The sequence below is a fragment of the Oenanthe melanoleuca genome, chromosome 4, assembly GCF_029582105.1.
Source record: "Oenanthe melanoleuca isolate GR-GAL-2019-014 chromosome 4, OMel1.0, whole genome shotgun sequence".
NCBI lineage: Eukaryota > Metazoa > Chordata > Aves > Passeriformes > Muscicapidae > Oenanthe > Oenanthe melanoleuca.
The window spans coordinates 28,574,371-28,594,442 of NC_079337.1; the positions used below are offsets into that span (position 1 = coordinate 28,574,371).

Below are 20,072 nucleotides of genomic sequence, written 5' to 3' on the forward strand. Positions count from 1 at the left end.
AGGGTTTGTCCAGGAAGACAAACAGCACACCTCATTAATGCATGCACTTAATTAATTTATATATGCATTAATTTAAATTAATTAATTTTATTAATGAACTTCATTAATTTATGTATGCAGCAAGTAATATTATCTATGCTTTCATTTATCTACTGTGATTGATTGCTAGTTACTTTCGAATTTCCTGTTAAAGTTTGATTTAGAGCAACACAAAACTCCTTCACTGGGATTTTCAGTTCCAAATAGAAAAAAGTCATTAATAGAATTAATAGATTCTGGTCTGTTTGGATTGGCAAGCTTTCTTTAAAACAAACATGCTCATTAGCATCTTGCATGGGAAGAAAAGTAATTGAATGAGGAGGAAAGAATTAATATATCTACAGGACATGAAATTTGGCAGGTAAAGCCATACTCAAATTTTTGTATGGAATTTTTGCAGCAATTGTGTACATTGCTGCTTTATTGAGACAGATCCCTAGTTGTTAATGCAGGAAGTTTGCTTGTCAAGGCAATTTACTTGGAAGTAGTTAAGTCATGTTAATGATTTATAATGGGTTTTTTGGTAGCTTTTCCCAGCTAAAAAAAGCACTTCTGGATGCAGCACAAAGGTTTTTCTGATTGCACAAGCTACATTCTTACTTATCACAATAGTATCCCAACAGCAATGCATCCTGTCAAAATGATATTCTGTGGCTATAAACTCACTTCTCATTCCTCAGCTCACCATTTACCTGTTAGAAAAAAACCAAATTCAGTGTTATAAGATAATCCCTACATTCAATCAGCCATAAAAAAAAAAAAACAAAAAAAAAAAAACTATTTTTTTAAGATATTCACCATGCAAAATTTGGCTTCATTCTTACACTTTACTTTTAAGCCTTGTTTAGAACTGTGCTTGCAAGTGCTTCCTCAGTGAAAATCTCAGTGCTGCAAATCCCTCCAGACTTACCATTCTGCATGGTCCAAAATTCTTCACCAGCCACTGAATTTTCTGTAGTACACCAAGTTATAATTTGGAGCATGAGGGCACTGGAACATACATACAATACCCGCACTTCTCAGAAATGCATTTTTAGCTTGCTGTAAAAAGATTTATTTGCATCAAGGTGCCCACACTCTGATTTTCACCACTGGCTGCGCCCACATTAACACACTATTGTTCCTCCATTCCTCCATTTATACTCACCTAATCCAGAAATGCCTCCTCTACTCCAGCCTGCCAGGCAAATGTAGCAAGATTTCAAGTATTTCCTTTCAGACATCATAGCTCTAGTCCCTTTTAATTCTTCCACTATCCTTTTCACCACCCTGAGAGGTTTAAGAAAACTGTAATTATATGGTTTCTGGGAAGTCTTTATTTTTCTCTATGTGTAGCCTTTGGTACTGATAATTCATACTGGTGCTGCTTTGACTCTCCCTTGCTCTGAAGGACTTAACCCTTCATCCTTTCTCTTACTCATGCATCAGTGTCGGGGGTTGGGTTTTTTTCCTTTTCCTCCGCCTGTGGAATTTTTCCGATTGATATGCTAAGAAGCACTGATGGCTAGGTACTTAAGACGGGGGAGGGAGAACTCTTCTGGTTTTGGGGAGTTTTCTTTCCGAGAGACACCTCGAGGTTAGAAGCAGGTTAAAGGAGAGTGGGGGCAGTTGCTCTCGCTCGCTCTCGGCTTCGGATGAGGACAGTCGCCGCTACCATTGTCATAACCCAGCCAGGAACTGCCTCTTCTTCTGCTGCTGGACCCTGCACCCCTGCCCTGCCAGGACACCCTGCCATTTCAGCTTGCTGTTCCCGAGAGTCCTGCTGGAGCACCGGGACCGACACTGCTCCAGGGTTCGTGAAGCAAAGCTTCTCTTTTCCATCCCTTCCCGCCTTGGACACAGCCGCCATTCCCTCGTGCTCCCCGAGCTCGCGCCACAGCGCCCCCTGCAGCCACAGGGGAATCATCGCACCTGCCCTGCCCGCCGGGAGCCACCAGCGCTCCGGGCCGGCTGTGACGGGACCTGCACCAACGGGAACGTGCCTGCGGCTGAGAGGACTGGTACTGAGTTCCTGTTCTGCTTGTTATTAATTCCATAGCTGATGTTGTTTTGTTTGCCTTGTTATACATACTAGTAAAGAATTGTTATTCCTATCCCTATATCTTTGCCTGAGAGCCCCTTGATTTCAAAACTGTACTAATTCAGAAGGCGGTAATTCTCCATTTACATTCACCATTTCAAGGGAGGACCCTGATTTCCCTAGCAGACACCTGTCTTTGAAACCAAGACAATCAGCTGGGAAAAAAAAGACATTTGCAGCATCTAAAAACTCAAGAATTATTGGAGCAGTAAGAGTAAAGGTGACATGTCATGCAAAGACATGCTCTCCCTAAAAAATAAAGAAAAGATTGCAAAAATGTGTTGGCAGAAATGAGCATTTCATACATTTACCTGCACCTCGAACACAAGGGTAAGGTGTGCAGGTTTTTTGAGGAAAGAGAAATAACTCCAGTACAATAAAAATTTCCCAAGCATTTTCAACTACAGTTTTCTTGTCAGTGATTTCAATCCTCCTTGCAAGGAGACAGACACTTTGCTCAACTATTTTACTGCTGAACTCTAATTTGCAGGTGAGTGCCTCCAATTGATTCACACTTTAGATACAAGTTTGGGGCTTGTGTATTCATTACATTCAAACAAAAACCCTAAAGAAAGGTTAACAAAACCCTGGTGCTAACATGCACTGAAAGAGGTTAACATGTTACTGACTTAAGTACACAACTGAATGTTACAAAGCCCATCCCACATAGATTCAAGACAAGCAGCAATAGGCAGACAGTAAAACCTAAGGGATAATTCTGCAAATCCCTCAAGAAAAAATATTTTAAAGATTTTAAAGAGAACATTTGGGAAAAAAAACCAAACAAGTCCACATCTAGAAACTCCACAGTTCCCATCAGAGTTTTAAATCTTTACCTGAGCACTGCTTTATAGCAACTGTTAGATAAGAATACATAAAGACAGAATAAAGCCAAAGACAAAATTCTCTTGTTGGATGTGGTTGTTTTGCTTGCAACCCTCTAAAAGTAATTTTGCAACATCAATATTTATGAATATTGTTATGTTGATATTCTTCAAGTTTCCAATGCATCCTAGATGAGATCACAATACTGCATGACTGCTGATTAACTTTATTTTTCAAGATAAGCAAGCCTAGGAAAAATTCATGTGAAAGGAAGTGTTCATAGAAGCAGTTACATTCTATTACCCCTGCAATCAGAGCTTACTTACAAATCCTTTTTCAATAGCAAAACAAGAAATGCCGATTCCCCTCTGTGCTTGAAAATTCTTGAGTCATCTTCTGACAGGAATGGCCATTTATTTTTCATCCAACTTATTTTTGTCAGTTTTCAACTAATTTCTGTCCTAGTAAGCACAGAACTAAATTCACAAGATTCAAGATGTAAAAGCCAGATTCTTAGCTGCTACCATTAAAGAAATCTCAGATGGGAATCTCTCAAAGTGACAAGCTTTTCTTACATGGCCACCAGAGAAATCTGTAGTTACTTGTCCGCCAAGTTTCAACGGACCAAAGTAATTCACCAATTACACACTATGTTTATGGAACAGCAGAAGTCCTGTTAAGCCAATGTTCAGTTTATGGATCAAGAGTGCAGGCTGACCCTTCTTTAGCTGGTCAGGCTTACTGACACAGGTTAATTTCCAAATATGCAATATTTTCTTAGGTGTGCTAGCAAAAGTTTAGAACCCTCATCTAAAAATGATGCCTCTTGAATTAAAAAAAAAAAAAAAAAAATGCACCCTGTGCAGATATTTACATACATGGCATGCCAGACTGACAAGTTTTCCATTTCATTGGAGGGAAAACCCCCACCAACTACACCCCCCCCACCTCTAAAAAACAAAACCAACCAACCAACCAACCAACCAACCAACCAACCAGAAAAAGTCGCATCCCACCTAGTGGAATCACCACTTCAAAATTCAGTGGTAAAACCCCTATCAACGTCATCTTGGCCAAATTTTCAGTTGCATGACATGTAGAGAAACATCCACTTAATTTGCTCCCATTAAGACATAGCAAAATTAGTAAGCTTTCTTTTACCCACGAAACTGTCATACAGGACTTGTCCTAGAACTCATATTTAACTCCAGAGGTTCCCGTGTTTTATAAAAACACACAAGAGAAAATGCGTGAACAATTCTGTATCTGTTTTGCTAATCCCTTCATGCAGACAGGAAGCTCGCCATAAAACAGCAATCAATAGTTTCTTGCTTCCCATTACAGTTGATGCGCAAAAATATTTGTTACTGTGCTATGGGAAACAGTCCGTGTCAATATTAAATTACTTTCACTTCAATACAGTTTTTTTTGTTCTTTTTACTATAAAAACCATAATGGAAAAAAGACATGAATTCATATTGTATGGAAGATTTTATTGATTGCTACTTTGCTGTCGCTTACATCAGGTATAGCACGTTAATTCCAATCCAACAAAACTAAAAAGAAACTGCTATTAGAGACTTGTTTCTGTAAGCCTTTCAGTTGCCAAATACGTGTTGTTCTGCACAACTCTCAGCTACACAAGTGTTGTAGCTGTACAGCTTACACTGTGTTCTTCAGTACAAGCAAAGAATGATCTGAAAATTCATCACTTTTACCAGTTACTCTTCTTTAAGTTACAAAAAAACCCACATTTTCTTCTCTGCAATTTTATAAATAGTATAAAACAAATCTCAGGGTTTGTGGTAGAAATTATTTGATCCTATACAAAAGACAAGATCAAATTTTATGAAATTAAGGACGATAATTATTTTGTGTGATTAGACTCCCATTCAAGATTACTTAAACTGACATTGCATTGTGACCCTTTCCAGAAGCATGGAAAATCCATCTAGTAGACCAGATCCTCCTTTTGCTTCACCTTATGACTGACATGGACAAATCTTACATCACTGTGTATCCTACACAATCAGGCCTATGTGTGTCACAACTGACTATGCAGGCTTACTTGGCACTGGAAGAGTACATTGATGAAATCTGATAATCTTGATGCACCATAAATAATACTTACAGAAGAATATGTGATGATATTCACATTACTGTCAAGGGGAAGAAAAAACTGCTGGGAAGGAAACGAACAAGTAAATAAAATGCTCAAGAATACACTTTAAAAAAAAAATCACACTTAGAACTTGGGCAGCCTATCCTAGGGCCAAAAAGGAAACATATTATCCCAAATAATAGTGCACGCCTTTAATGTATTAGCAAAATCTTTACTGAGGGCACAAAAAAGAAATGCTCTGGTAACCACTGCCCCAAGATAGCAGATGCCTGCAAAAGTCCAGAGAAGAAACTCAGGTTCTTAAAGAGACTTCTGACCTCTCTTCAAAATGATAAAGTCAAATAAATGCAGTTTCTAAAGCAAAGCGCCAGTACAGAAAAGATGTGCTAGAACTGTGGCCCATAGCTAGAGCTGTAATTTCTCCTTTCTCGTTCAAAACTATTAAAAAAAATATAGACACTTCTTAAAAAAATAATCCAAACCAAAATGAAACAAAAAATCCACAACAATCCCACCTCTTTCCAAGTAAGTTGTTTCTTTCCACTCTGATTTCCTAAAGAGGATTTCACTCTGAGCAACAAAATTCTGTATAACACAAATAATTCATCTCATTTCTGGAATGAAGCATTAGTAACAGTATACAACATGCATAAGCAAAAAAATCTGGATTTTTAACTGTTATATTAGTTAACACAGAATGAACTGTAAACAAGATCCAGAAAAATTCAAATTACCACTCAAATAAAACATGCTTAACCCAACTCGTAAATATCAAATATTCCCCTTCGTATTTTTTAAAGTTGCTTCCAACAGTAGGTATCAACTAAATTTCAGTTATTTATGCAGCATGGACTCCCTTAAAATGACATTGTCAAACATTCAGATTATAAATACAAGACCTCCTTTGTATCATAAAAAGGAAAAAAAATTGTCATAATATAAACAACAGATAACTTTTACTAGCTTTTTTGTAAATTACATTGCAAATAAATCATTCCTCTATTATAAATCCTAGATTTGAAAAGAAGTCAAACTGGTAGAGAACAGAAATAATTATTGTGAACTGCTTGACATCAATGCTTGATATCAATGAGGCCACAGATTAATTCTCAGCATCTACCCACCATGAAACTTGCCAGAGCAGCTATTAACACTGCTACCAAAGTTGCCAATAACAGAATGGTCAGATTACAATGACTTTCTCCACTGCCCTGTGGAGAGAAAGTACTTTAGAGCAGCACAGACATCACAGATAAGCAGCAGCAAGGAGGTTTACATGTTTACTGCTTGTTATGTGACTATTTGTAGAGCCAATGAAAGATTTGTCCCTTCAGAAGTACAAACTATCTTTCAGTGACAGTTTAAATTCCTTCCTAAGATCACGGGAAGATAGCAACCTGTAAAATAAGGCTTAAATTAACTTAAGAGCTTTTCCTTGAGCTGAGTTTTAGAAGTTCACTGCACTCTACTGTCATATATGCTTAGATAACTGGAAAAAAAACAAACAGTTCATCTACAAAGAAAGTCAACTGGTCCTGAAAACAAAATGATTCAACAGCAGTCCTTGCTATGGAAGACTCTGAAATAACATAAATGAAGATGAGTGCTTCCATTTGAAAGCTTTCCTGGGGAAAGATACACTTTGAAGATCCATTTCATTCAATAACACAGCACCAGCAATGTTCAGTGGCCGTGTTAATTAAGCGAACTACCTTATTATTGTGTTGTCCTGCTTGTTTCTAAATTACTCTGTAACTCTTAATTTAGTACAGACTTAGCCTATGTACAATAAACAAAACTGATCTAAAATCTGAAAGTGTCCCTAAGGAACTTCCAGATGATGACTTCTATGATTAAATTTACAATTAACTTTTGAGGTCAAGCAAGGGTGTTTCAGACAACCTAGCTCATCAAAATATATTTATAAGAATCTATTCAGAGTAAGTCTAAAAAAATAACCACCTGCACACCTATCTTTTTCATGAACCATGCATGCTCCACAAAGTTAAGACTCAACTGGTTTGCTGGAATCGCAACAAAAAAAGACAAAAGGAAAGAGAAATAAAATTTATTATAAAACATGTTGAAACAGCAATGACTTAGCTGACTTCTTGTTCTGCTGTTCTGGCAGAACAAAATGTGACTGAATGCTCTCAGGAAAGCCAAAACAAAATTACAGAAGTATATGTTGCTGCACTAAAATCGTTTTCTCTTGATAATTTCTGGTTTCCAGCTGACAGGATGGGTTTCTTCAGTCTAAAGGGGAAAAAAAAATCTCATAAGGATTATTTTAAACTTGAAACTCACCTATAATTAAGGTCAGTTTAAAATGCTACTTACAAAGTATATGTACATATTTCATATATAGCTTTATTAATAGCTAATCTACAATGTAATTAATTTACCCAAATTAAATTTTTTATCATCTCTGTCTGAAGTACATAGCAGTACTTGTTCTGTTCTTGTCTTTTTTTTCCAATAAGGAAAATGATCAGGCTGCCAGTGGCATTTCCAAAACAACACTGTGGTTATCAAAGCACATGAACAGGAGTTTCCAGTCACATGCCTTCCAGACATATCTACGTCAGTATTGGTAGATGTCATGCAGTGTATTTTGCCCAACTTCAAAATGGATAAAAAATTCCTGATTCTTTATATCTAAGAGTTACTCCCAGTCTAATTCAGTGCAATATTCCAATATGTAATAAAAATTCTTATATTCTTTATATTGAAGACATATACTGATAAACTATACAATCATCAGTTGTCTTCTCCACTGGTAAATTAATTCAGATTTTAGAATAACAGTTTGAAAAATAAACTCTTTACTCTAAATTCTAAAAATTGTCAAGGCCAATAACTAATCCAGATCATATAAATAAGTGCAATAAACCTTTAAAGTGCAATCCCTTTGCTGATTCCCATGTTTTTATCAATACAACCTCACACAGTTCCCCACTAGGTTCAAATGCAATGTACATTATTGTATTCAGATTTCTCCAAACTTTACAACAAAGTCCTTTTACATACCTGACACTTATTTGTACTACAGCATACAACAATAATTAGGAATGCAGAAATGAGCTACTGTCCTGTTAATGCTAATACAGAGGTCTTTCAACCTTCAACAAAATGGATTACGTAAGTCTGAACATGTCTCCTACTGATGTGCTATATTTGACTGAATTTTTTTGATTTTATGGAAATACTTTAAAAATGACACCGACATACCGCAGTATCATCTTCTTTGTATACTTTTATGGTTTTATCAGCTTCAGCCGTCAGCAGTCTGCTTTCTGACTGGTCAAAAACACAAGCAAATATTCCTGATTCACTGTCCAAAGAACCAGGCTGTACAGCTGCATGTACTCTCTGGAAATTGTATCCAGTTCTCCAGTCCCAAAGGTGCATAGTACCATTATCAGCTATAGCAAACAAATAAACAAACAAACTTAGTATTTTTACCAATTAATTTCTGTTTTCTAAAAATGGCATCAGAACAACATGAATACATCAGACATACATTAGACAACATTCATGTAGAATAGCTCAATACTTCCTATACATTTTCCTATTTTCTGCTGTTCGCCTTCCTTAGAATCTCATCCAAATTTTCATCAGATAACCCAGAGAGATGTTACACTACATCACAGGGCAATTGCAGCAAGCTGCTTTGCAGGCACAGTAAGGACTGGCATTCTGAATAGCAAGCTCCCTGCTCAGTAGCTCCACTGAAACTGAATGAAGAGGCATCATGCTCTCAAACAGATTAAGCACATTAAGGACTCTTACTTAATGCAAAGCAGGTTTAATGTTTGCAGACAATTTATTCCAAATCCAGTTTAAACCACTGCCAGTATTGCTGCTACTGGCATCAGCTACATGGCATTCACAGCAATCCGAACTCTGTTCAGAAGGATGCTCTCAAGAAAATTTTTAAGTAACAAAACTCAATACCCTTCCAAAGCATTATTGAGTCAAAACAGATCTATTAAATTTCTCCACAGCTGCCAGCTAGACAAAAAATCGAGATGTTTCAAGAAGGGTGTTTCTACAGTAGAAAACTTCAAGGTAAAATCAACTTCTTTTAATTCAGCATCACTTTCTCTGAAGCTGCTGTAGACAGCATGAGGATGTAAAGGGGAGAACTGATACTCAAATTTTAACTTTTAAAAAGTTGCAACTAATATTATTAAAATGATAATAGGTTTTTTATGTGGAGAAGGTGTTTGCTAAGACTCAGCTACTACTAATATAAAAAAGTCTTACAAGGATGTTCTTAAAGTGTCTTCAAATAATAATAATGATATAGAAGTCCATTCCAGTATTTTGTGAAGTTCTTATTCTTACTGGGGATGAGCCAGTTGTCAAATACAGCTTTATCCAAATTTTAAAATCAAGAGCCCCCTTTTACACATAGTTGGAAACATAACCATAGTAAGGTGACGATGTAATTGGCTGTTTCCCAACACCTGCTTATCTTATCTCTAGTCTACAGGACCAAGGGCACCTGGGACCAAGTACCTTATTTCCAATCAGCTTTAGCAAGATGCTTCTATATCCTCTATCCAGTCTCACTGCATCAACATGCAGCTAACTCTAGAGGAGGCACTAATGATCAGAAGATCATAAAGGATGGCCTTATAGCAGCAGCCAGCTGAGAAGAGGAAACCTCTTCCATGCAGTACATGAGAAGTCCTTCAAATTTATTTCATTTGCATGCAGATCAGAAACATCCAATGACATGAAAGTGGCCCTATTCACTAATGAAATGAAATGGTCAGCAGGCTGACAGGTCTAGCTAAAGCAGAGCTCCATGAGCACTTCTGCTTAAGGACCTCCAGCTACATGTACGTGGGGGACAGGAGAGTATTTCTCGTTTTTACCTCCTGATACCAGAACACCATCAGAATTTACAGCCAGTGTGTTTATAATAGCATTGTGACCAGAGAGGTTCTGAATGAAGTTTCCATCTGGGAATTTCCATTGTTTAATATTATCTGGAGAACCAGATGCAAATGTGTAACTGAAAGAAAATAAAAACAGTATATTAAAATTCAAAATAGCTGAAGTGAAAGCAAATGTCCTTCATTAAAACTACTGCTAAATGCTAGTTGCAAAATTACTTAATATTAAAACTACTCTTCTGACATGCTTATTCACATGAAACTAAGCAATTTTATGAAGTCATGAATTACGTATTCCTATTGTTTTCTTTCCACTTTATAATATCCTATAGGCTGTAGGATTTAATATGCAAACAAATACTTAAAATGCACATTAAGCTCTCTTCAGTTGTTATTCTGGCAAATTTGCAGGTATAAGGACAACATCAGCAAAGGTAATAGGACAAAAAAGGCAACAAACTCCAAACAAAGGCTAATGGCTAGTCTTCCGAAATTACATAAGCAAGGAAAAAGCCCTGCAAAAATGTAACTGAAAAGGATAATTTCTACCCCGAGTTACCCCAAAATAAAAACTTCCTTCATTTTAAGATGAGCAAGCAGCTACATGCTTATTTGGGTAGCACATACAAAAGCCTGTAGGAATACTTTAATTTGCCACAATGTCCAGGGAATTTGCTGTCTATTTAAAAGATACCACAAATAGAAAAGTGACTATTATGAGAAAATACCAGAATATTAAAAAAAAGAGAAATACTGAACTATAGGCTGACAGTTGCTACTGTTTGACAAGAACACTTCAAGTTTACTTTCAAAAAGGTGTAACTGATGAAGCTGAAACCTGAATTACTTTTTTTTTTCAGAATGCAAGTAAAACTAGATGTTTTTTCTATAGCTATAACTAACAGGCTGTACAATTTTTCAGGCACACGTTGGAACAAGAGTTTGTCCCTATCAAAGATTCAGAATTTCTGATAGAAATGGTAGAATATAATTTTAAAATATTAAAGGCGCAGAAGTAGTCAATCAAAATACAGCATCTAAATTCAGAGCACTTCCAAGAACATCTGCTTCAAAGCTTCAATTCTCACAGTAAGTTTTACTTTAAGGCCGGTTAGACTGAAATGTCTTGAGCAGCGAACCACATATTCAAAAAAAAGGCCATTCTATTAATCACTGTCTCCTTTAGCATTAATCACATGTGTGCAAAGGCACATTACATAACTACTGCAATTCCTGCTCACAACCATTCACTCACATATTTATTATTAGCCTTAGGAGCACTGCATCACCGAGTTTTAAGGACTGATGAACAGCGCACACATAAGTAACTGTAAGATATAAGACATTCTCTGGATTGCTAATGTACACCAATGCCAATACTAAGGAAGCACAATCAGTGCAGTAGAATGTATTTGATAATTGATACGTACATTTTTGCATCATCCTAAGTGCATTAGTTTCTCACATTATTATGCTCTATCATTCTATTACATCATTCACACTGGCTATCTTCAATTCTCAAAGAACTGTGAAAGTGTAACACAATAAAGAAAACTTACTGTCTTGGATGTAGCACTACTGCTCTTACAGATTTCTTGTGATTTGTTAAAGTAACACGAGTTTTTCCTGCCACCAAGTCCCAGAGCCGTATGGTAGTATCATGACTGCCTACAATGAGAAGAAAATTTTTAAAAAATAGCAGAAACCATCACCTTGATTTTATCACAATCAGTACTTTGCTAAGGCAGCAAAATTATGTGAAAGAGACAAAAATATTTTGCTAATGCCACCTCAGATGAAAAAGATGCCAGATTGCAAAAGTATTTTTAGTCAGTTTTAAATCCAAGAACTAAGAAGTTACACTGCAAAACTGGATTTTAACATAATGGTAAAGAAGAGGAACACTTAACCACAGTACTGGACACCCATGAAGTGAAATAGGGAGAATGGAAATATCACAGAAAATGCAAGTCTCGGTACATATTCTAACACAAATGAATAAACCAGAAATAAAGGAAGTGCAGAAAAACATGCAAACAATGCACAGCCAGCCATATTTGCCTAAACATAGTACGTAATGGACCATTGCATGGCCCATTTTTAAGAGAAACTTGTACAAGATCTGAGCTAATTCACCAAGATAACATTATGACCATAAGGCAATTACTGAACAAAAACATTAATCATTAGGTTTTTCAATCATGTTACTCATGAAACCATGCCTACTATACCTGTAATAATTTGTGGTTCTGCAGCTTGACACTTTACAGTTGCTACTGCATTTGTGTGTCCTGACAGTGTGTGCACGCTGGCTTTTGTCCTTACATCCCAAATCTGTGAATTCATAGCAAATATGTCAGAGGTCAGTAACGGTGCCTATTCAATATATTTTAGATACTGTCATTGATTACATCATTTCCACAGTCCTAGAGATAAAAAAATGGTATTTTCAGCTGACAAATTTCAAGGGGAGCAGAAACCTGCCAGTGAACTTTCAGGCATGTGGATAATTTAAGTCACCACAGTCCCATACCACCTTCTAAATATTAAGCAATCCCACATATACTATGGGATCTACCTACTAAATTAAGAAACAAATATTACCCTGACATGGCATGTTCTTGCATTTGGGCTTCAATTTTACTGACAATGTAAGACAAAGCTAACACAAATCATCTTAATATTTCATCTAAATTGATGTCAACTTTTGCTTAAGTGCTCATTTTTACAAATTAAGACATTGAAATACACATATCAAGATGTTAAAACACAACAATGCTATACTTACTCGTGCTGTTGAATCTCTGCTACATGTCACCAGCACATCTATTGTTGGATGCAAGTCTAAGCCATAGACAGCACTTAGATGACCATGGTAATGTCTGATAACCTAGATAATAAAAACCATGCAAAGTGGTAATTGAAAGAATATTCTAAATGCTTTGAGTTCCATATTTGCTACTACTGATTACTTCAAAGGATTCCTTAAAGAAACTGCAGCTTACCTTATTGTATTCAAGATCCCAGCATTTCACTTGTTTGTCTTCTCCACAAGAAAAGAGGTATGGACTTCTTGCACTTACTATCACCCCTCGTACAGTACTGATGTGTCCCGTCAAAGACAATTTCAATTTGCCACTAGCAAGGTCCCATATCTGCAGGAAAATAGGTATTTTAAGGTAGACAGGAAAAATTTACACAGTGAGTCTGGGTAAACAACCTAGATGTAATTGATCCTGCTGCAATATAAGCTAAAAATAGTCACATAAACACTTACTCTCCATGTAATAAATGAAATATCAAGAAAAGAACTAGTGCTACTGTACAAATCCCTTATAACAAAGTAATAAAAGAAAAAATGTTCCGCAAATCATTATTCCACAATCAGTAAACAAGAAATTGTTTACAAGGGCTGAAAACATTTTTAAATAAAAAGGGAACAAAAAAACCCCACCCCCTGCAAACTTTGTCAGTCATTTCTCCAAAACTATTACCTTTATGGTTCTGTCAGCCGAGCCAGTAACAAACCACTGATTTCCTGGTTCTACTGCAATACATCTCACCCAGCCCAGGTGACCACTGATAACCTTCAGAAAGAACAAAAAAAAAATTTCTACATCAGAAATAGTACAATACCTTTTGATGTAATTTTCCTTCTCCAACACTGAAATTTGCTAGCACTTACCAAGAAAAGTCAAGTGTGAAATCAGATCTGAAGACAGCTCTATTTCTACTTCAGCTCAGCTATAGCTATAGAAAAATTTCTAGAGAAAACTAGAAATTTACATACACCAGACTTAGAGAAGCTGCAATATGTAAAGATCCTGTTCCTATAAGCAACTTTTTCACATCCTTTCAGAGTCTGTAACACCATGGCTCAACATTTGATGCTTTGTAGAGAAAGACTGTATTTGAGCACAGATTCCTTATGCTGCTGTACAGTCCAAGAACAATTACAAAAATATTGGCTATTAAATCACATTTCTATATAATAACCTCTTAAAGCACATCATCACCTTATTTTCACCAAAACAAAGATAATATGAGAGTTGGACACTTTCCAATAATGAAAATAATGGAGACTGATCTCACAAGAAATACTCTGCCAATACATGCTTTGCTTTCAGCAGCCTGTTTCTCTAAATCCTCCAAAGTCAGGCAGCTAAAAGCAAAGTCAATAGCTGGCTTCACTGGATGCCATGTTTCATGTACTGTCATACAGCTCATTTCAGAAGATTTAAAATACAACAAAGCTTCTTAGGCAGAAATACTTTGGAAAGCTAAAGTGGACTTTTCTGACCACATGAGACCATAGACACAAGATTTTAAGATAAATGTCTAGATTTCTTCCTAATATAGGAATAGAAATGGGCTTTTCTGGGGAGAAATCTAAGAAATAATTAATTGGACCTATTTGGAGTTCACATCTTTCACAAACAACTTCTAACCAAGCTCAGGAAAAGCTGAGATCTAAAGCAATAATTAGATGAAATCCACACTTGGTGTTCCACCTATGCTTCCATTTCCAAGCTGTCTGAACAACCTTTTGCCTTGTTGAGAAAGGATTTTGACCTCCAATAAAAAAAAAAATCACTAAAACTGTTTACATGTAGAATGAATAGTGACTTGAATTGTATCGACAATATTTTTCTGAAAAGAAAGTGGTCCTAACAGGGAAGCATTTTTCAATTTTTCATCTGTTTACCATAAATCTCTCACAGGTTTATTTTGATGTCATTTCTTTCAAATGGCATTTATCTTAATTTTTACAGCAAACAGACTCAAATAGTGTTGAATTTAGAAAACCAATATAATCCTTGGAGCCCAAGAGTTTTCCAAAAAATTGCCTTAGGGGTTAGCCTTTAGATTTCTGACTAATATTAAAAACCTTCCACCAAATTTATCATAACACAGCTATGAGAGTAAAAAAGAGATTCAAAGAGAGAGTGTGTGTATATAGCTTAGTTGTGATCATTTTCTGTTTACATTTTAAAATCATATTTGATTATACTTCTGGGAATGAGAACAAAAATTATAATTTGGGGTCTTACATAAAATATGCATGCTTGTGTCATGCAATTTCTAACTTACTCTGTACAGTTTCCAAGGTGGATGCCACTGAGGTTTGGGCATGGTTGGAGCCTTCTTTGGCATTAATGCAGAATTTTTGTTTCCACCAGCTTCCACCATAGCCTGTAAGTTAAAAGAAGGATTACTCTTCTAGCTTCTCTTCAACCAAAGCCCAGAACTTTCTCATTCTGCATTCTCAATACTGACTATATTTAGTCAGTCAGGAGAGCTCCACACAACGCAGATCCAGATACAATCTGGTCAACACCCTGTACTTTTCACATTACATGTTCAACAGACTCACCACAGACATCCCAGGAGGTTGTGAACGCTCAGATATTCCAGCATGCCTGTAAATGTCACCCACACCAGCAGCTGTCCGGTTTGCATCCAGCCTAGGGTGAGTGAAAATGGTTCGTGAATTGCAACCTACTATCTCCTGCTAAGGCAGCCCAGGACTGCACCCAGCTGAGTGTTGTACACCTGTCAGGACAGAGAGTCCACAGCCTCTCTCGGCACCCTGTCCACGACTTGACTACCCCAAGGTACAGATACCCACAAAGCCTCACATTTTTCTTTTCTAACTAAACAAAATTTCCCCTGTCCCAACTTCCACCTACTGCCACTCATGACAATACAAAAAAAAAAGTGTACAGAAAAACAATGTCTGTCCACACTAAAAGCAGTTTCTTCCAGAATATCTGAATTACTCCAAGTTAGCTCTTATACCAGATTCTGTGATTTGCCTTGCAATTCCTATAGCTAACAATGGTGTCAATGAGGTAACACAACAGTACCTAGACTGGGAAGCAGGAAGTGCTACAGCTAAGGACTGTGCTGCAGATTCACTTGGCATCCTCTGGACCTTAGTATCTGCTGTCAAAGCCACACCTTGAAAAAAAACAAGCACATCAGAAACAAACAAGACAACAGATTTTCCATTGTACTCATAATAAACTTAAGCACAATGAAAGATCAACAGCTAAAACTAAGCTCTTACACAAACAGAGCAAGATCGATCAGTAACAGTGGCATTTAGCAATAACCAATGTAACAACATAGAAACATAACTCTTACAAGCACAGGCAAAAACAAATGACACTAAAATTATTACACCTCAAGTCTCTTCCCCAGAACAAGGTGGTGAAACTTGCACCTTTTTGCTCTGGTGATGAAAAGCAGGCAACATTCCCCAGCTATTAAGTATGGATTCATATCAAGAGAAAGCCTGCTCCTGCTAGGAAGAAGGATACCTTGTTCATATAGGAAACTAAAAAATCAATGCAAACACTTGCAAAATTTCACTTACCAGGCCCAGATGGATATGGGTGTGTACCAGTTACCATATACTCAACTTCTTGTCCTAAAGAGCAAGGGATGGTTATATTAATAATTACATTTTATACTCCACTGCAAACAATGCACTCAAGCAAATAGAGAAAAAGAGAGCAGATCAAACAAGCAGAAGAAACGAATAACCACCTCCAATGTACTTATACATTTCTCATTTTCATTAATTCAATTTTTACTGGTTATCTCTTGGAAAACTCAGTTGTAAAAAATAACTAATTTGAATGGTCAAACTATCTGTTATCAAGAGGACTCCAGAGAAAAATCTTTATACTGCCTTTGAAGCAGATATCATGGAAGAGAATTCAAGTATACAAAGAGCACAGGTGTCTGAAATGCTGAAACGTAAGCTAGTCGGCTGTCTGTGTTGTCAGAATTTAAAAAGGTTCTTTTGTTCTTAAAAGATTTTTCGTTCTCTCTCAGCATGTTTCATTTTCACAATACTTCCAAACAAAGCAGGTTAGGCAGAATCTCAATATCAACTTATTATCAACTACCTCAGCTAAAGTGAGGCAGCATTTTTTAGAAGATAAATTTCCATACAGGATCTACCTAATACATACACATTTTATACATCACAAAATATATATTGAAAAAACTATTTTGAAATTTGAAATAAAGTGTTTTCTGGGTTAAAAACTGCACAGCTAAAAAGACTGTAAATATGCTATGAAACAAAATTAAAAGAACAAAAAAATCCCAAACAAACAAAAACCAACACACAAAAATGCCCAAACAAACAGAAGTCAACAAGAGTATGTCCTTGATCGTCATGCACTTGCAGAAAGGAGAAATACATAACTCGTCCCTAGCACGTACATGCAGCACACACCACAGTCACAAAAAATTAATCTTTTTACCAACTAATCACTATAAGAAATCCAGAGCACCCAATAACTCCTTTCTTAAATCTAGCTTTCCCCTTTTTCTGAATCACTTACCTCCTGTGGATCCTAGGAAGGAAAAAACCAATCAAAAAAAGGTGTTTTTTTTTTATTTCCATATTTAGCTCCAATAGATTAACACTGGACAACATTCTACAGATTCTACATCAGCGAGACTGCTACAAAAGAAAGGGCAAATACACCACTAAGGGCAAACTAACCTTGATTTCCAGAATACTGTTTGTGTCCATAGGGATCCCCAGTGGTGGGGCCTCCTTTCTCCCTCAGGTTCTCTTTGAGTGTGGGCATGTGCAGCACTGAGCCGTACTCTGTGCGAAGCTTGACTGCCATTTTCACCTTGTGACTGTGGAAAGAGTAAAGCAAAATCCTTGTAAAACCCCAGTTTTCTGAACTGTTACCAAGTTTTGAAATATTTTACAGAGAATGTCATAAAACTTCCTTTACAACTAATATTTCTCTCCCCTCAAGATTACACTGTTAACAGTACAGAAACCTCTGAATTTCTGACTTGGGTGGAGCAATCACTGACAGAGTTTAAAACTCCACTGACTGCAGCAGTGCTTACCTTTCTTCATCCAATGGGATAGGCTTGGCATTATCAGCTACAAACATGTCATGGGTTCTCTTCAAAGACCTGAACACAAGTGTGTGCACAGAATGCTTCTGGACTTCCTAAAATAAAGAAAAGAGCATTTAAATATGCTTGAACAGACTTAAATGAAAAACTGAACACTGAAACATAAATTGAACTGAGTAGCAATATCAAATCTTAGTTCTGCCATATGACATGCAGCCTTTTGGTCCAGAGAAGGCTAATCTTCTTGGAAACTAAAAAATTAAGTTATTATGTTAGTGGTTTTACTTCAGTGTTGATTCAAAACTATATTTCATTTCTATTTTTATATGTAGGCAATAAAGAAGTCAATTCTAAAAATACTGTAAATTTTCCTTCACTACCACCATAAAAAGAACATGGATAGTCATGAATTTCTGTGCATAGTACCACTTCATCTTAACTTGGCTAATTACCACTCAACAACAGCAGCTGTTGACACCACAAACAGAACAGTAGGCAACACCACATCTCCATATCTCCCCTATAGGGAAGAAGCACCCACAAGTAATTTTTGACAGATACTTTTCTGTAAAAAAAAAAAAAAAGCTCATGTTGCATTGGGCAGTCGTGGCACCTTCTTTCATAATCCTGACAGCCCCACATACTTTCAGAAGTGCATGATATTCACCCCACAGTAGAGATTCTACAACCTGTAGAACCAGTGGACTTCTCACAGCCGTACTCCCAAGCCCTCACAAAAAAAAGCTGAGGTTTCCCTTATGGGCTAACAGAGCCAATAGCTCTCCAGTGGCCAAACACCACAGCATCACTTCTCCACCAACCACAGAGCATGCCGAGTGGGAAGTGCTTCACAAGGATCATCAAGTCCAAGTCCTGGCCCTGCACAAGACAGCCCAAAGAGTCACACCATGTGTCCAAGAGCATTGTCCAAACGCTCACTGAACTCTGTCAGCCTTGCTGCTGTGACCAGTCCCCTGGGGAGCCTCTTCTTGTTTGGGGGCACCCAAACACCCTCTGAGCGAAAAACCTTTTTCTAATATCCAACATAAACACCCCCTCACACAACTTCAGGCCATTCTCTCGGATCCTGTCATTGGTCACCACACAGATCAGATCAGACCAAAGCCTGCTCCTCTGCTTCCCACCCATGAGGAAGCTGTAAACTGAAATGAGGTTTGCCTTCACTTTCTTTTTCAGGCTGAACATGACAAGTGACCTCATCCATTCCTCCTACGGTTTTCCCTCTAGACCATTCATCTCCATATCCTTTATATCTTTTTCCGATATTCTGGTACCCAAAACAATACTCAGCACTCGAGGTGAGGCCGCCAAAGAGCAGAGCAGAGCGAGACAATCCCCTCTCTCTTGACGGGCTGGTGATGCTTTGCCTGATGCCCTCCAGCACCAATTCCGCATTCGGCACAAGTCTGGCAAAGCAAACCTGCTGCTCGCTGCTCACTCCCGCCCTAGACACGCACACTCCGATGATCCGCACCCGCTGCGTCCTGCGGGCACCTCACAGTCCCTACTCGGAACTGCGCGGGGACTGCGCAGATGGAGGGGCCGCCACGATCCATCCCCACAGCGGCCTTTCCCACCGGGGGACAGCGAGGATGGCGGGTGCAGGGCGACGCTTCTCCTGCCCCGCCCCGCTACGCTCCGCTCCACGGACCCGGCCCCGCTCCCTGGTCTCGCCCGGGGTGCCCCAAGGGCACGACAGAATGAACATGCGGGGCCGCTCCCCCGACCTCACCTCCGCCATGGCGCCGCCGAACCCCTACCGCCGCGGCCGCTATGGAGTAACTTCCGGCGTCTTCCCGCCTGCACCGGAAGTGGCTCATGGAAGGGCATGGGGGAGGCGCTAAAACGGAGGGGCGGAGCTTATGGCAACCTCTCCACTCCGTGTGCGGGGGGTCTTCGAGCCCCGCAAGTGCTGTCGGAGCGGGCATTGCGAGTCACTTCATCAATATGTACAAAAATATAAACGGGTGGTGTTAAGAGGATGGAGCCAGGCTCTGCTCGGTGGTGCCAAGCAACACAAGAGAAGAGGCAGTGGGCAGAAATTGATGTACAGGAATTTGCACCTGAACATGAGGGAAGTGCTTACTATGCAGATGATCGTGCACCGGCACAGGGTGCCCAGAGAGGTTGCGGAGTCTCCCTCACTGGAGATACTCAAGAACCCTCTGGACACAAC

At 38.1% G+C, this 20,072-nt stretch overlaps 1 protein-coding gene across 1 annotated transcript; it reads right to left on the minus strand.

Moving 5' to 3' along the window:
* Positions 1-7,118: 7,118 nt before the first annotated feature.
* Positions 7,119-19,714, minus strand: PLRG1 (pleiotropic regulator 1). The gene is made up of 15 exons (XM_056489132.1): positions 19,629-19,714; positions 17,864-17,970; positions 17,499-17,641; positions 16,353-16,406; positions 15,841-15,934; positions 15,348-15,438; positions 15,065-15,166; positions 13,468-13,560; positions 12,979-13,128; positions 12,762-12,863; positions 12,205-12,307; positions 11,533-11,641; positions 9,953-10,092; positions 8,298-8,491; positions 7,119-7,322 (listed from the first exon to the last, which is right to left on the minus strand). The coding sequence occupies exons 1-15, from the start codon at positions 19,635-19,637 to the stop codon at positions 7,263-7,265; spliced, it is 1,551 nt and encodes a 516-aa protein (XP_056345107.1). The 5' UTR covers positions 19,638-19,714; the 3' UTR covers positions 7,119-7,262.
* Positions 19,715-20,072: the final 358 nt, after the last annotated feature.